We start from the raw sequence: 15,152 nt of genomic DNA on the forward strand, positions 1-15,152 counted from the left end.
GACTGTGATATTTATTTGGCTATTACTAACAATAAGGGTATGTTCACACGGCCTATTTACGGACGTAAATCGGGCGTTTTTGCCCCGAATTACGCCCGAAAATAGCGCCTCAATAGCGCTGACAAACATCTGCCCATTGAAAGCAATGGGCAGACGTTTGTCTGTTCACACGAGGCGTATATTTACGCGCCGCTGTCAAAAGACGGCGCGTAAATAGACGCCCGCGTCAAAGAAGTGACCTGTCACTTCTTTGGCCGTAAATAGAGCCGTTATTCATTGACTCCAATGAATAGCAGCGCTAATTACGGCCGTAATTGACGCGGCGTTCAAGCGCCTGCACATGCCGGTACGACTGAAATTACGGGGATGTTTTCAGGCTGAAACATCCCCGTAATTTCAGCCGTAACGGACGCCCTCGTGTGAACATACCCTAACTCAGAACGCCTCTATGTTCCGGTCATGTGTCAGTGGCGCACAAAGCGATATATGCTCTCTACTTTTTTAGTTGGAATCCCCACAATGTGCCAACAGGTAGCCGGATAGGGGGTGTTTGCCTGATCCGTTTCAGTGCTAGACAGTCAGTGAACTGATGACCATCAGGGCCTTCCCAATTTTTTCTGATCTACCTCACACCAATTTTTAGGATTTAAAGGGGATGGGTTTGGTATCAAACTACTGTTCTAGTCATATATATATTGCAGGTATTTTTGACAGTTGCCACTCAATAGGTGTTTATTGAGATGGCCCTTTAGAAGTATATTAGGCTTTTTGATATACAAAGGTAGTAACGTTTTTCTGTGGCATTTCAAAGTGGTGTAAAATTCAAAGACTATGAATAAAAGGATTTTTTATATATATATATATATATATATATATATATATATATATATATATATATATATATATATATATATAGCAAGTATAATTAAGCTGCTCGTTTAGCCCATTGGGCTTAAAAATCCTTCTAGACTCTTTGTAATACTGTTCTATCTACGTCTCTCCCTCTCGTCGTTGGGTGGATTACTTCAAGGGCCGTGAATTTTTGCGTCCCCCCCCCCTATGATTTGGTGTAGGGCCACCGGTTTATCCCTGTCATTTTCAATGTCCCCTATATGTTCTAAAATCCTGTAGTTTATAAAATCTTTAATTTTGTAGTCCTCTCCTGTGTGTGAACTTGAGAAATGTTTTTTTTACAGTTTGTACTAACGAACATGCCTTACAGTGTCCGCATCTATAGAAGCCGTTGATTTTCCTGTCCAGCAAACAGCCCACGCTTTGGGGATTTTTTGGTGGCTATGGGTGATTCTATCTGCGATGCTCCAGCCTTTTCTACATGTCACCTTTGCTCAAGGGGATATGATTTCTTTTAGGTCCATGTCCATTTGGAGATGCCCCAGTGTTTTCTAAGGATCTCTTTAATTGTCTGACTGGCCTTGTCCAACGTCTTCATTAGAGCAGTTTCTTCTAAGTCTATGGTACTGCACTGCTTGTAGAGGTAGGTTGGAACAGAAAGCCGTATATAATGGGCAGATGTTTGTAGGCGTTCTGCTTCCAATTTTTCGGGACGTTTAAGGGTATGTGCACACACACTAATTACGTCCGTAATTGACGGACGTATTTCGGCCGCAAGTACCGGACCGAACACACTGCAGGGAGCCGGGCTCCTAGCATCATACTTATGTACGATGCTAGGAGTCCCTGCCTCGCTGCAGGACAACTGTCCCGTACTGTAATCATGTTTTCAGTACGGGACAGTTGTCCTGCAGCGAGGCAGGGACTCCTAGCATCGTACATAAGTATGATGCTAGGAGCCCGGCTCCCTGCATTGTGTTCGGTCCGGTACTTGCGGCCGAAATACGTCCGTCAATTACGGACGTAATTAGTGTGTGTGCACATACCCTAAGGGTATGTTCACACGAGCGCGTCCGTAACGGCTGAAATTACGGGGATGTTTCAGCCTGAAAACATCCCCGTAATTTCAGCCGTACCGGCATGTGCAGGCGCTTGAACGCCGCGTCCATTACGGGCGTAATTAGCGCTGCTATTCATTGGAGTCAATGAATAACGGCTCCAATTACGGCCAAAGAAGTGACAGGTCACTTCTTTGACGCGGGCGTCTATTTACGCGCCGTCTTTTGACAGCGGCGCGTAAATATACGCCTCGTGTGGACAAACGTCTGCCCATTGCTTTCAATGGGCAGATGTTTGTCAGCGCTATTGAGGCGCTATTTTCGGACGTAAATCGGGGCAAAAACGCCCGAATTATGTCCATAAATAGGCCGTGTGAACATACCCTAAGGCTTTTGTAAGGCTGGGAGATAAAAATAAAATAAAAACTAAGATGGCTGCAGTGCCAAGGGGTTAATACATCTCCCCCAGTGCATAAGCAAGACAGATGTGAGATCCATAGTTATAAAACTCCATTGTAGTCGCGATTAATTTGAACTGTCCCGAGATTCAGTTGCTGAGGGAAGGAACTACTAGGAGCAGTACGGCGGTGGTATACGACCTCCTTGTGAAAACCACGTATAACACACAGCCGGCCAGAAGTCGTATTTACCAGCAGAATCGGTTATTAGAACATATAACATCGTTTACCGAAACAAATATGGCTCCTACTCCTCCCTGACGTACCTCACAGCTGGCGATTTCCCAGCGTGCATTGCGTCATCGCGTTCTCCGGAAGAAATCGGCCGCCCTCTGCTGTGAACTTCCTCTTCGTGGACAGCCCGGGCCTAGGTAGGTTGATGGAGCCGGCTCTCCTCTCACTTAATCCATTTTCAATCCTTCGTACATCTTAGCCATCTTGCCCGCTCGGGCTCCTCTCTTCAGGGTAACCGGCTCTGTGGACCCGGCTGCCCCGTAGCGCGGCATATTTGTGTAATCTAATGCGGGTTATTGAAGGTTTTGTTGCCGCTGTGTTATGCCGGGTAGACCGTGCTACGGGAGGATGACCAATAAACACGCGCCCATGTACTAAAGTATACGGGAGAGGTCTGTGGCCGCCAGCGTTCTCCGCACGTTACATGTAGTGTGTGAGCTCTCTGCTTGCTGGGGGTTGTTGTACTTGGTGACTGGCATGTGTTGGTGACAGGGCACCTTAGTTTGCCACATAACCGATGGTGGACCTGTAGTCCTAAACCAGGGACCGGCACATGTGAGGTACTAAACACTGCATTTGAATGCAGTAACAGGAGACTAGATCACTCCTTCCCTGTAGATGTCTATACAGCTGGCTGCCCCCATCTTATAAATGGCATGAGTCTATTCCCCGGTAGGTTGGTCACATGCTCCGGTATCCAGATCTAGAATGTTCTTATGATAAGTGAGATTCAATACTGATCATCTGGACAGACGGTTTCTGGGTTTCCTAGCTGTGTGGTGTTGAAAAAAACGACCCTCAGCCTAGTCAGGCTGATAAGAGAAAACAATAGCACGCACCGATCGGCACAGCAAATGGAGAGAAGCTAGTTTATGTTTAATGTCCCTAATAATCCTGTGTAGACTGGTGCTGTTTAATGATGTATTCTTTCCTTATCCTTTGGTCTTACAGGACACCATGGGACGTGTGATCAGGGGACAGAGAAAAGGTGCAGGTTCTGTTTTCAGAGCTCATGTGAAGCACAGGAAAGGCCCCGCTAAGCTCAGGTCTGTCGACTTCGCTGAAAGACACGGCTACATCAAGGGTATTGTAAAAGTGAGTATATTCTATTGTGTGAGTAGGGGAAACTTTGTAGGATAAAGTAGAGAATTGAAGGGATATCTGTTTTTTTTATGTGACTAAAGTGTGTCTGGGAGGCAGTTCACATTCGAGGGCTGTAGTCTATTTACGACTCTGGGATCGAGTCTGTAGTGTTGTGAAAGATGGTGTCCGTGCTGCAGGAATCACTTCTGCTGCTTATAGTGCACCGCCAGTTATGGTCACCCCTTAAAGGGAACCTGTCACCAGCATTTCACCTACTGAACTTTACTTATCCGTCACTGGCCGCTGCTATCAAAAGGTTCATTGCCGTTATCCCCTCTCCTAAACTCTTCCTCCGACTGTAAATAATGGTCTGCAAACATTTCACGCCTTTTATCGTAATAATCCGTGGTCCCGTTGTACGCACACCCCAGAAGAGGACATCAATGCACAAGGGTGGGATTTTGTGTGTTGGGGGAAGGCGAGGAGCTGTCAATCAAAAGTAAGGAGGCGGAGTAAACCCGGAAAGACTTGAGGAATGAAGATATGACTCTTTTCACATGAATATGACTTTTATGCTCATTAGCATACGGTGTGGGAACACTAAAAAACTGAATACTAAAGCTACACAAGCGACTAAAGACAATTCTAGGTTATATAGAAATTATTTTTCACCCACTACCACCAGGTATTGCTGGTTTAATAGGTGAAATGCTGCTGACAGGTTCCCTTTAACACATTTTCATGTATGTCACGGGAAGGGTCCCCTTCCCACATTTTGACATGCATGTACAGAGTTGATGATGGCGCGGGAGCCCAGCTGTGACTGGCAGCCAGGCTCTTGCTGCAACGGCCATTTAAACCCCTTAAATGCTGCAGTTAATAATGACCGTGGCGTTTAAGAGGTTTGACGTGGAGGAGCCTGTCACCCATCTTTGACCCACAAATGCCAACTGCCCATGGGTTTCCATGGTAGCCGAGGGCCTAACACAACGGTATGGCTTTTAGGCCGTGGAAGAGTCAGGTCCTAATTGACTGCCTGTCCGTTTTAGGGCTTGTCCACACTTAATGGAATTGCTCCAGAAAATTTCTGCAGCAATTCCGCATAAAACTAGCAGAATTTCTGCTGTGGAAAAACCGTACCATTTCCTGCATTTTTTTACTGCAAAAAATGGTGCGGATTTTGCTGCATTTTCTCAATTTTGGGAGCTGGTGACATCTCTGAAAAATGCAGCAATTCAGTCCTTTCCGCAGCAGAAATGAACATGCTCCGGTACGAAAAATACGCAACGCAGGTCCATTTCTGGTCGGAGATTTTACACCGCATTTGGATGGGATTTGTTAAATCACACCCACTTTGCTGTTACTGTTTTTTCCGACCGCAATTCCGGATGGAAAATACACAGCAATTCCACTACGTGTGGACAAGCCCTTACACTGAAAGGCAGTAATGCTTTGGTATACGGAGTTGTTTTTATTTTGTAAAAGTTGAAAAAAAACATCAAAAGCTGACACTTTATTTAAACCGCATGGTAAACACTGTCCAAAAAACTTCCCCTGCAAAAAGTGAGACTGGTTTTTTTTGTTTTTTTTTATTCTCCATCCAGCCCCCCCAAAAAAAAAGTTTAATCAATCTGTTCCATGTACCCCAAAATGGTACAGATGAAAGCTACACCTTGTCACACAAAAAAAAAGGCTACATCGATGGAAAAATACTAAAGTTAGGGCTCTTGGAATCCGACCGTGCAAAATTTAGCTTAAAGGGGTTTTCCCACGAGAGACATTTATGACATATCCACAGGACATGTTATAAATGTCAGATGGATGCGGGTCCCACCTCTGGGACCTGCACCTATCTCTAGAACAGGGGCCCTAAACCCCGTTCAGCCCCTTTGTGTTGCGGCTGAATGAGATGAATTCCGACCATGAAAAAGGCTACATGGTCGTGAATTACGTAAACAGCGTAGCCGCGCTGTCTCCGTAATTCCCAATAGTAGTGAATGGCAGTTACAGAAGCAGCATAGCATGCGAGCTACTCTGTTTCCTTAACTACCATTCAGTTCTATGAGACTTACGGAAACAGCGTAGCTCAGCGAGCTACGCTGTTTACGTAACTCACGACCATATAACCTTTTTCATGGTCGGAATTTACCACGCACACGGGCTGAATGAGGTTTAGTGGGTCCAGTTCTGGATAGGTGTGAACCTGCGTTTATCTGACATTTATGGCATATCTTGTGGATGTCATAAATGTCTCGTGAGAGAACCCCTTCAAGACCTCATGCACACAACCGTAGTGGTGTGCACGGCCTGTGATTTGTGGCTCGGACGGCCGCGGAATGTCATCCACGGGCCGCCTGCAAATCATGGGCTGTGTACATTCATTTCAATGAGCCCAGGCTACAAAATGCGGCCCATTTAGGACACCACGGTCGTGTGCATGGGCCCATAGAAATGAATGGGACCTCAATTCACCCGCAGATTTGTGGGTGAATTGCAGCCGCAAAAACATGTTTGTGCATGAGGCCTAAGTGTTTTTATTGTGTAAAAGTAGTAAAAAAAAAAAACTAAGCCTATTTCGTATCACACTAATCTTATCGAACCACAGAATAAAGGTAACATGTTTACTCTGCATAGTGAACGGTGTCAATTTAAAAATCAATATGGATGTAACCAAACCATTGAACAAATTCAACTTGTTCCTGCAAAAAAACTCCCTCATACCACTGACCTGGAAATAAAAAAAAAAAGAAAAGTGGACTCTTGAATTGAGACTGAGAAAACCAAAGAATGCTTGGTCATTAAGGCCAAAATAGGCCTGGTCTCTAAGGGGTTAATAAGTATACTGCTGGATTAAGCACATAGGCATCCCTTCAATGTGTCTGTAGCTGGTTGTCCTCCCTTCTGGCATTGCAGCATGGTCCTGCTCATGTTCGTGCTGTATAATGAAGAGGAGACCGAGCATTTACTGTCCTAGGCTGCTATATTCCAAGCTCCTCTAGATTAGAATACCTGTACACAGGGCCGCCATGAGAAATGTCTGGGCCCCCGTCCATTACCAGGGTTGGGCAATGGAAATTGTCGCTCATGTTTGTAGATTATACGCATTAACTGATTTAGTGCTGATGTCAATTACAGTGAATGAAAGCATGGAGCAGGCAGTGACCGGTTAGGCTGGGTTCACACGACCTATTTTCAGACGTAAACGAGGTGTATGATGCCTCGTTATACGTCTGAATATAAGGCTACAATAAGTCGGCAAACATCTGCCCATTCATTTGATGCGTAAAAATACAGCCTCGTCAAAAAGTGCAGGACACTTCTTTCAGACGTAATTTGAGCCGTTCTTCATTGAACTCAATGAAGCACAGCTCAAAACTTACGGCTGTCAGAGAAGCCTCCTAAAATAGGAGGAGCTGCATTTACATCTGAAACGAGGCAGCTGTTTTCTCCTGAAAACAGTCTGTCTTTTCAGACATAAAAGCAAGCTAGTGTGTGCACATACCCTTAATTCCCTGGATTTTGTTTTATTTAGCCAAAACATAGTATGGCATAAAGTGGGAACGTTGCCCGGAGAATGGCCCTGGGGAAACTCTAAAGTCACTGTCCATAAATGGACAGTGTTGTCATGCGCTTTCCCAGTGACGTACTAATGTCAGGAGCGGTATATGGTTTTTTTGTGGGCTCCCTCAGGGTGGAATAGCAGTCTACTATCTTTTCCATCCTTCAAAAAAAAAAAAAAGGTAAACAGACATGTACCAGCCTGATGGAGGCTAAAAGGACATAATGGAGCCCTATGAATTTTTGTTTAGTGTACGTTCAGAGACTTTCTCTACAATAAATGTAGGACAATAACACGATGTGGAGGGGGCTTTAATAGAGGGGGAAGCACTTGCGAGGATATAAGGAGAACCAGCAACTTTCCGTTTTTCCGACTGAATAAATAGCGCAGTCGACTGTGCTATTGTCGTTAAAACGGAAACCATTAGCAATGTTTCAGTCACCATTGATATCAATGGTGACTGGAACAGAAGCTGTGGTTTCTGTTTGACTTTCTACTGCGGGGTTCACCCAACGGAAACCCCCGGAATGGAAAGCCAATGCTGATGTGAACAGGCCCTAACTAATGCAGAGGCCCTCATTCAATTGTGTAAAGCAGCTGAGAAGTGCACCCCCTTTTTTCATCATTATGACCGTGCCCCTGACGGCAGAACCAGCCGTACTGCACTGATGGCGGCCCTGCATGTACGTATTATGAAAAACACTGAGAACAAAGGAGTCATACACTATTGGGATGAAATTTGCCAATGGCATAGAAAAATAAGCTTTATTAGGACAATACAAATTACATACAATTTAAAATTAGACTGCAAAATCCAAGACCTGTATACCTCCCAAGTGGCAAGAGAGAACACAAAGGAACCACCTCTTATAAATGCAGCTCCAAGAAGAAGAAGGTCTTTATAACAGATAAGCTAGGGCTCAAGCAACAAAATATAAGTTGAATATGATTAAGTATCAGTAAGGGCAAAAAAAGCCAAACTGTGAAATATGAATGACATTGTATCATAAATTCATCCAGACTCATAGTAACCTTTTGAGTAAATAATTATATGCTGGACTCAGAATAATGACAACGAATAGTTTACATAAGCCCACATTAAGCAAGACAGGTCTTCCCAGCAAATAAAGCCACAAGAAGAAAGTCAAGTAGAAAAAGTATAGGGTACAACGTAAAGTACTACTAACCCATATAGTTCCTGTAGTTCAGTCACTTCCCGAGTACGGAGGGACCCCGACGCGCGTTTCGCGTGGATGGCTTTTTCAGAGGGGTATACTATCTTCGATCTAGTCTTACTACCTTAAATACACTGTTTGATTAAACAGTGTATTTAAGGTAGTAAGACTAGATCGAAGATAGTATACCCCTCTGAAAAAGCCATCCACGCGAAACGCGCGTCGGGGTCCCTCCGTACTCGGGAAGTCACATGTCTGCTTTTGTAGTGATCATGTACATAACTATTACACGGAGTGTGTGAAACAGCCCTGTCCTCCTGCCCATTGGAGTGATTCTCAGTCAGATGATATGAATGTTCAGAGTCTTTCAATTGGTGCTTAATTTCCTTTAAGATTGGTAAAATTTGTAATTCCAGTAGACTTCATACACTTGCACGTGTTTAGTTGCATATTTGACAAAATGGATTTAAAAGGCTGGTAGTGGTGTATGTATCTTGACTAGCCGCGTCTCCCCAGGGCAGCTACAAAGCTCGTGTGTTCTCCCTTGTTGGTTTCTCACCACAGTACCAAGGATTACTGGCTGCTTAAAGAAGTACCTCTCTTCTCTCCTGACACCTGTTTTAGTAAATGCTTTTTTTCCCCTATGTTATAACAATGCTGTAGCATCGTTTCTTAGAACTTTGTTGTTCTATTCCTCTGTTCCTCCTAGAAATTTATAAATAAATTGATAACTGGGTATTACCAGTTGTACCTTTTTAGTCTGCACTGTCCAATCAGTTCTGATAGTAGCAGACTGTGTTGGGACACACCATATTGACAAGCAAATACATTGGCAGCTGGGTGTTAATATTCTAAGTTTCCAGGAGGAATAACCGGAACAGCACAGTGCAGATTTCAAGGAAAAGATGCCCTGAAATGTCTATTTCTTGTGGAATATAATTATTTACTAAATAATAGACACGTTGGGAGAGATGACAGGTCTTCTTTAAAGGGAATGTGTTGCTAGAAAAATTATTTTTTTTAGTTAAACTGTTAGTGTATAAATGATTGATTACACATTGTTCTAATTATTTTTTATTTTTTTCATAAGTCAGGAAATATAAATTGGATTCTAATTTATAACATTTCCATGTGCTGGTCACTAGAGAGAGCAATTCCCAAAATTGCAGCATTGGCATGTGGTAAAGCAACCTCCTTGCTTTATGCTGCAAAATTGGAGAAGACACCCTCGCTCTAGCGTCCTCCACAATCCCCCCTCCTTTATCCTGGCTAGTGCCAGGAGAAAGGAGGGGGTTGAATGTTCAAACCTACACTGTGCCGCCATTTTTTTTGAGCGAATGCACAGTGTAGGAGGATTAGATACAGTGGTAATCAGACAGTATAACACGAACATACACAAACATAACTTACCTGCCGCTGCCTCCGCTCTGTCCGCTCCTAGTCCTTGCTTCCGAACATATGGGTGGACGTAGCGACCGGAAGTAGTCATCTTACTGTCCGCCCGCGGCTTCCGGTCCACATGAAAATGGCGCCGGATGTCGCTTGGCCTAAGACCTTCCTTTTGGACTGTGTGGGAGCGGCGCATGCGCCGTTCCCACAGACGGCGTACGCTATAGTGAATGGAACGGCTCCCGTTCGCATTCACTATGGGGATGTATGTGCCGTATTCCATCTCTGTGTCGTTAATCGACACATACAAAGATGAAAAAAATAATGGCAGCCCCCAGAGAAGTAAAAGTAAGAAAAGAGTACAACACAAAATTTATTTTGATAACATACTAAAAGCAAAAACATAAACATTTTTTTTTCATGACACCTTCCCTTTAAATCCTTATCCCCACAGTGCAGATTAGGCGAGTTTGTTTTCCAAGCATTTTTAAGCCAAACCATAGTGAATCCAAGAGAAGTACAAGCCTTTCATTTATAGGTTTCTTCTGCTTGGGATCCACTCCAGGTTTTGCATTCCGTTTTGACGTGGCAAAATCACACCCAATTTGCTCTGTGTGAACAAGGCCTTACTGCCCTTCTTGTATAGTGAAGCCTCTTTGAGACAATGGTCTAAAATGAGTGAAAAATGTTCTTCTAGAGGGAGGGTCCTGTCAAAGATGGTGTGTGTTGTCACAATCCTAGATGGGGGGGGGGGGGGTCTTTTGGGGAAATATTACTGTTTGTTCTGTGTGCCTGTGGTAGTTTGGCTGCACTGAGCCGCAACAATATAAAATTGCGTATTGTTAACTACACTATTTTTTACTGTACTTCATATTGCTAACCATAATTAAAAATCCTGGATAACCCCATTAATTTCTGCTGTTCTCTAGGACATTATCCATGACCCTGGCCGTGGTGCTCCTCTTGCCAAGGTCGCCTTCCGTGATCCCTACAGGTTTAAGAAAAGGACTGAACTGTTCATTGCAGCTGAGGGAATCCATACTGGTCAATTTGTCTACTGCGGAAAGAAAGGTATAAACATTTAAATGTGAGCACCATACGTATAGTTACTTTATGGTGAGTGGATTTACTTCATACAGTTCCTGGCTCTTCACACTATTCCAAGCTTGTCTGTATGGTTCTTCCAAATGTGAATAACTATGGTCGCGTCCACTGATGCCCATACTATGCATTTAGTACAAACGTATTTTTTTGTGGGTTAGAAAAAACAAGATGAATACAAAAAAGCAACTGCTAAATATGTGATTGTATACAATATCCAAATGAGCTGCAATGTAATTTTATTATTAACTTGTCCTTTGGTATTTACGGTGTTTTGCGTTGAGCGTTAAAGTTTTTTTTCACAAGCCATACCTTCCATAAGTCCTCTACTCCAGGTTGTAGTACTATAATCTCCATGTCGAGGAGATTGGGGGAGCTGCTATTTTATTACAAACAATTGATTATTTCCTAATTCTATTGATTTCAGCTCAGCTTAATATCGGCAATGTCCTCCCTGTTGGCACCATGCCTGAAGGAACCATTGTCTGTTGTGTAGAGGAGAAACCAGGCGATCGTGGCAAACTGGCCCGTGCATCTGGCAACTATGCCACAGTCATCTCCCATAATCCTGAAACAAAGAAGACCAGAGTGAAGCTGCCTTCTGGCTCTAAGAAGGTCATCTCTTCTGCAAACAGAGCTATTGTTGGTGGGTATTAATGGTCACTGTTATAACGCAAGCTTTCTGCAGTTTGGAGTAGCCCTACTTTTAAAGGCAATCACATTTTTCCTTTGTTTCTAATATGTGAAAAATTGCTAAAGCAAACTTTTTGCAATGCAGGAGTTGTTGCTGGAGGTGGACGTATTGACAAACCCATTCTGAAGGCAGGACGTGCTTACCACAAGTACAAGGCCAAGAGAAACTGCTGGCCACGTGTCCGTGGTGTGGCTATGAATGTAAGTTTTATTATTATTTTTTTTTTTTTTGTGTTCTCTGTTTTAAAATGTTAATTGAGGGTTGTGTTGTGGCACCTGGATTAGTACCTCACTTCCCAGTGATTTGGAGGAGCTAGAGGGATGCAGATAATGTACTTTCCTGGAAGAACTGTATTATAACTTGGTTATTCAGCTTTATAACTATAATTATTAATCTTCTCTTATTTTCTACAGCCTGTAGAACATCCCTTTGGTGGTGGTAACCATCAACACATTGGTAAGCCTTCAACTATCAGGAGAGATGCTCCAGCTGGTCGCAAAGTTGGTCTTATTGCTGCCCGTCGTACTGGTCGTCTGCGTGGAACAAAGACTGTGCAAGAAAAGGAGAACTAATTCATGCGTAATTTACATAATAAACTGTATAAAAAAACAAACTATTTTGTTGCTTCTTTGTATGTGGGTTAAAGAGGCTCTGTCACCACATTAGTTCCCTATCTTCTACATAATGTGATTGGCGCTGTAATGTAGGTAACAGCAGTAGTTTTTTATTTAGACAAACTATCCATTTTCGCCAAGTTATGACCTGTTTTTGCTTTATGCTAAAGACTTTCTTAATGCCCAACTAGGCACTTTTTACTTTTGACCAAGTGGGCGTTGTGGAGAGAAGTGTATGATGCTGACCAATCGGCGTCATACACTTCTCTCCATTCATTTACTCTGCACATAGTTATCTTGCTAGGTAATGATGTGCAGTCACATACACACACATTAACATTACTCAAGTCTTGACAGTAAATAGACATCGCTTCCAGCCAGGGCGCAATGTCTATTCACAATCCCAACACTTTGCTAAAGTTTTTTTTCAGACTTACAGCAGAACTGGCATGATGATGCTGTAAGCTGTCATTTACAGCGAGATCTCGTGAATAGACATCGCGTCCTGGCTGATTTTCAGGTGTTTTTAAGCCACTGGCAATTTTCGTGTGTTTTTTACAACCGTTTTTGGAGCTGTTTTCTATAGTCAATGAAAAACGTCCCAAGAAGTGACCTGCACTTTTTCGCGGCCGTTTTTCAGGGCTGCCACGTAAAAAAAACGGAACAGAACGCAGTTTTGCCCATTGAAATCAATGGGCAGATGTTTGCAGGCGTTCTCCCGATTATTATTTTTTTTTTTTTTTTTTTTACGGCCCGAATAACGGCTGAAAATAAGCAGTGTGAACATACCCGAATTGGTAAGGTCTTGACAGATCACACTTGCAAGTCCTTCTATACATTCTGAAAGGGAATCCACGTAAAGTGGAGGGTCATGAAACGCTTAGTGAATAGGAATTTGCTGAGGTAGTATCTACAAATGTATTAAAAAGAGACCCTACAGTTCTATATTCTGAGGTACAGTATGGGACCAAAGAATGCTATGAACGTTGTATGATGTATATAACAGTAATTCGTAATACAGCAGTATGCGTGGAGCCTTAGCTGGAATTTTCCTTGATGTGAAACCTTTTCAATTAATCAGGATAGCAGATGTCAGTTAATATAAGTTTAAAAAAATGGACAAGTTAATGTTAGTGTCACAATTTTGTAAAATAAGGAAGTTTTGTAACTAATAACGTAAGCTAGCAGATCTTTGCTTTTAACATAACAGAATAGAAGTTGCTCCCAAGAGTTTAAAGCTCCACAGATCCGCACGGGCACCCCGTTTGGTGCGACAGTCAAATTGCTTATTAATGGCCACGTAGTTTTGCAGTTAAACCGGCTGTTAATGAAAACACGCTTTATGGCCTGCAACAGTGCCCTGCCATTGAGTAATAAAACAGCTGTGCCGTTGCGGCTGTTTGCTGCGTCAGTGCCGCTCCGTGGGGCCTTACCCTAAGCTTGAGAGATTGTGTAGCGGTAGTATATTTACATGCAGTCCCTTCCTGTGCAAATTTTAAACCACCTTTGACCTAGAGGTCTATGAGAACCCCAATGGATCAAGCTGCAAGTCAATGACCAGCTATAATGAACCAGAAGGCGGACCCACTGAGTCACTATTGGATTTGGCTTAGGGCCAGACAGGTGCGAAGCTTATCGGTGAGTTCACACAAATTCTACAACAAATTAAAGTGTGAGTGAATGGTGTTTAACTGCTTTCCACGATAAATTCTAGACATGCTGCAGATTTTCAAATCTGCAGCATGCCCCAAACGTTGCAGAAATTAAGTGGATTTTCACCGCTTATTTTATTCATTGCAATGGACTGAGTGAAACCAGCAGCCTTCTGTGCTAGTAAAACAATTTTGTAGTTCTGTTCAATAGTAAACCCAGCCTAAGGGACCCCTGCTTATGTAGGTATAGGCTTTCCTAGAGTGAATCCCCAGGTTGCCATTTGTTGAATTGTCTCCAATAGCTGGCCAAAAACCAAGAGATGCAGTACAGACTTGACAGGCAGACCAAACGCTGCTAGTCTGACAGGCAGATGGCAAAAAGGTCAGGACAGGTAAGGGCCTGTTCACATCACCGTTCATTTCTGTTCTGGGGTTCCATCGGAGGTTTCCGTCTGATGAACCCCGCAACGATAGTGAAACTGACAGCACAGCTTCCGTTTCAGTCACCGTTGATCTCAATGGTGACGGAAACACCGCTAATGCTTTCCGTTCGTCACCATTCAGTCTGGTTTTCGGTTTTCCGACGGAATCAATAACGCAGTAGACTCCGCTATTGATTCCGTTAGAAAACCGGAAACCAGACGGAATGGTGACGAACGTAAGCATTAGCGATGTTTCCGTCACCATTGAGATCAATGCTGACTGAAACGGAAGCTGTGCTGTCGGTTTCACTTTCCGTTGCGGGGATCACCCGACGGAACCCCGGAACGGAAATGAACGGTGATGTGAACAGGCCCTTCGTAACAAGTAGACTGGACACTAATCAAGAGCACACCTTGGCAACAAGCCAGAATGCAGAGAATTTATAGCTCTGGATTAGCCTGTTGTCCTGAACTGGACTATATAGGGAAGGTGCAGCTGTTCATTGATTGGTGCAGCATGGGCCGCCTGTATATTAACCCTAGAAGACTGGAAAAGCAAACCGCAGTGAGTACCCCTCTACTCCCTGTAGACATGTTGAATTAGGCCTGTTTATGCAGCATATTTTCAGGAATATTACACTCTGGAAGACACTAAACCCTTAGTGACCACCAATACGCCTTTTCACGGCGGTCACTAAGGGGCCTTAGGCTGGGCCGTCGCCTTTTCACGGCAGCCTAGTCTAAGCCCTGCACGGGTGTCACGTGCAGGCTGGAGCCGGGGCTCGGCTGTCTGACAGCCGGATTCGTGCTCCAACGACCGCGATCGAAGTTTACTTCAATCGTGGCCGTTCAATGCCACAG

The 15,152-nt window shown here is 43.7% G+C and overlaps 1 protein-coding gene across 1 annotated transcript; it reads left to right on the forward strand.

The window, feature by feature from the left end:
- The first annotated feature begins 2,637 nt into the window (after window positions 1-2,637).
- RPL8 (ribosomal protein L8) lies at window positions 2,638-12,216 on the forward strand. Its single transcript, XM_075853938.1, has 6 exons — window positions 2,638-2,739; window positions 3,554-3,697; window positions 10,738-10,879; window positions 11,337-11,555; window positions 11,688-11,803; window positions 12,017-12,216. Exons 2-6 carry the CDS (start codon window positions 3,560-3,562, stop codon window positions 12,173-12,175), a joined length of 774 nt encoding a protein of 257 aa, XP_075710053.1. The 5' UTR covers window positions 2,638-2,739; window positions 3,554-3,559; the 3' UTR covers window positions 12,176-12,216.
- The last annotated feature ends 2,936 nt before the right edge of the window (window positions 12,217-15,152 follow it).

Source organism: Rhinoderma darwinii, chromosome 2, assembly GCF_050947455.1.
Source record: "Rhinoderma darwinii isolate aRhiDar2 chromosome 2, aRhiDar2.hap1, whole genome shotgun sequence".
In the NCBI taxonomy this organism is placed as follows: domain Eukaryota; kingdom Metazoa; phylum Chordata; class Amphibia; order Anura; family Rhinodermatidae; genus Rhinoderma; species Rhinoderma darwinii.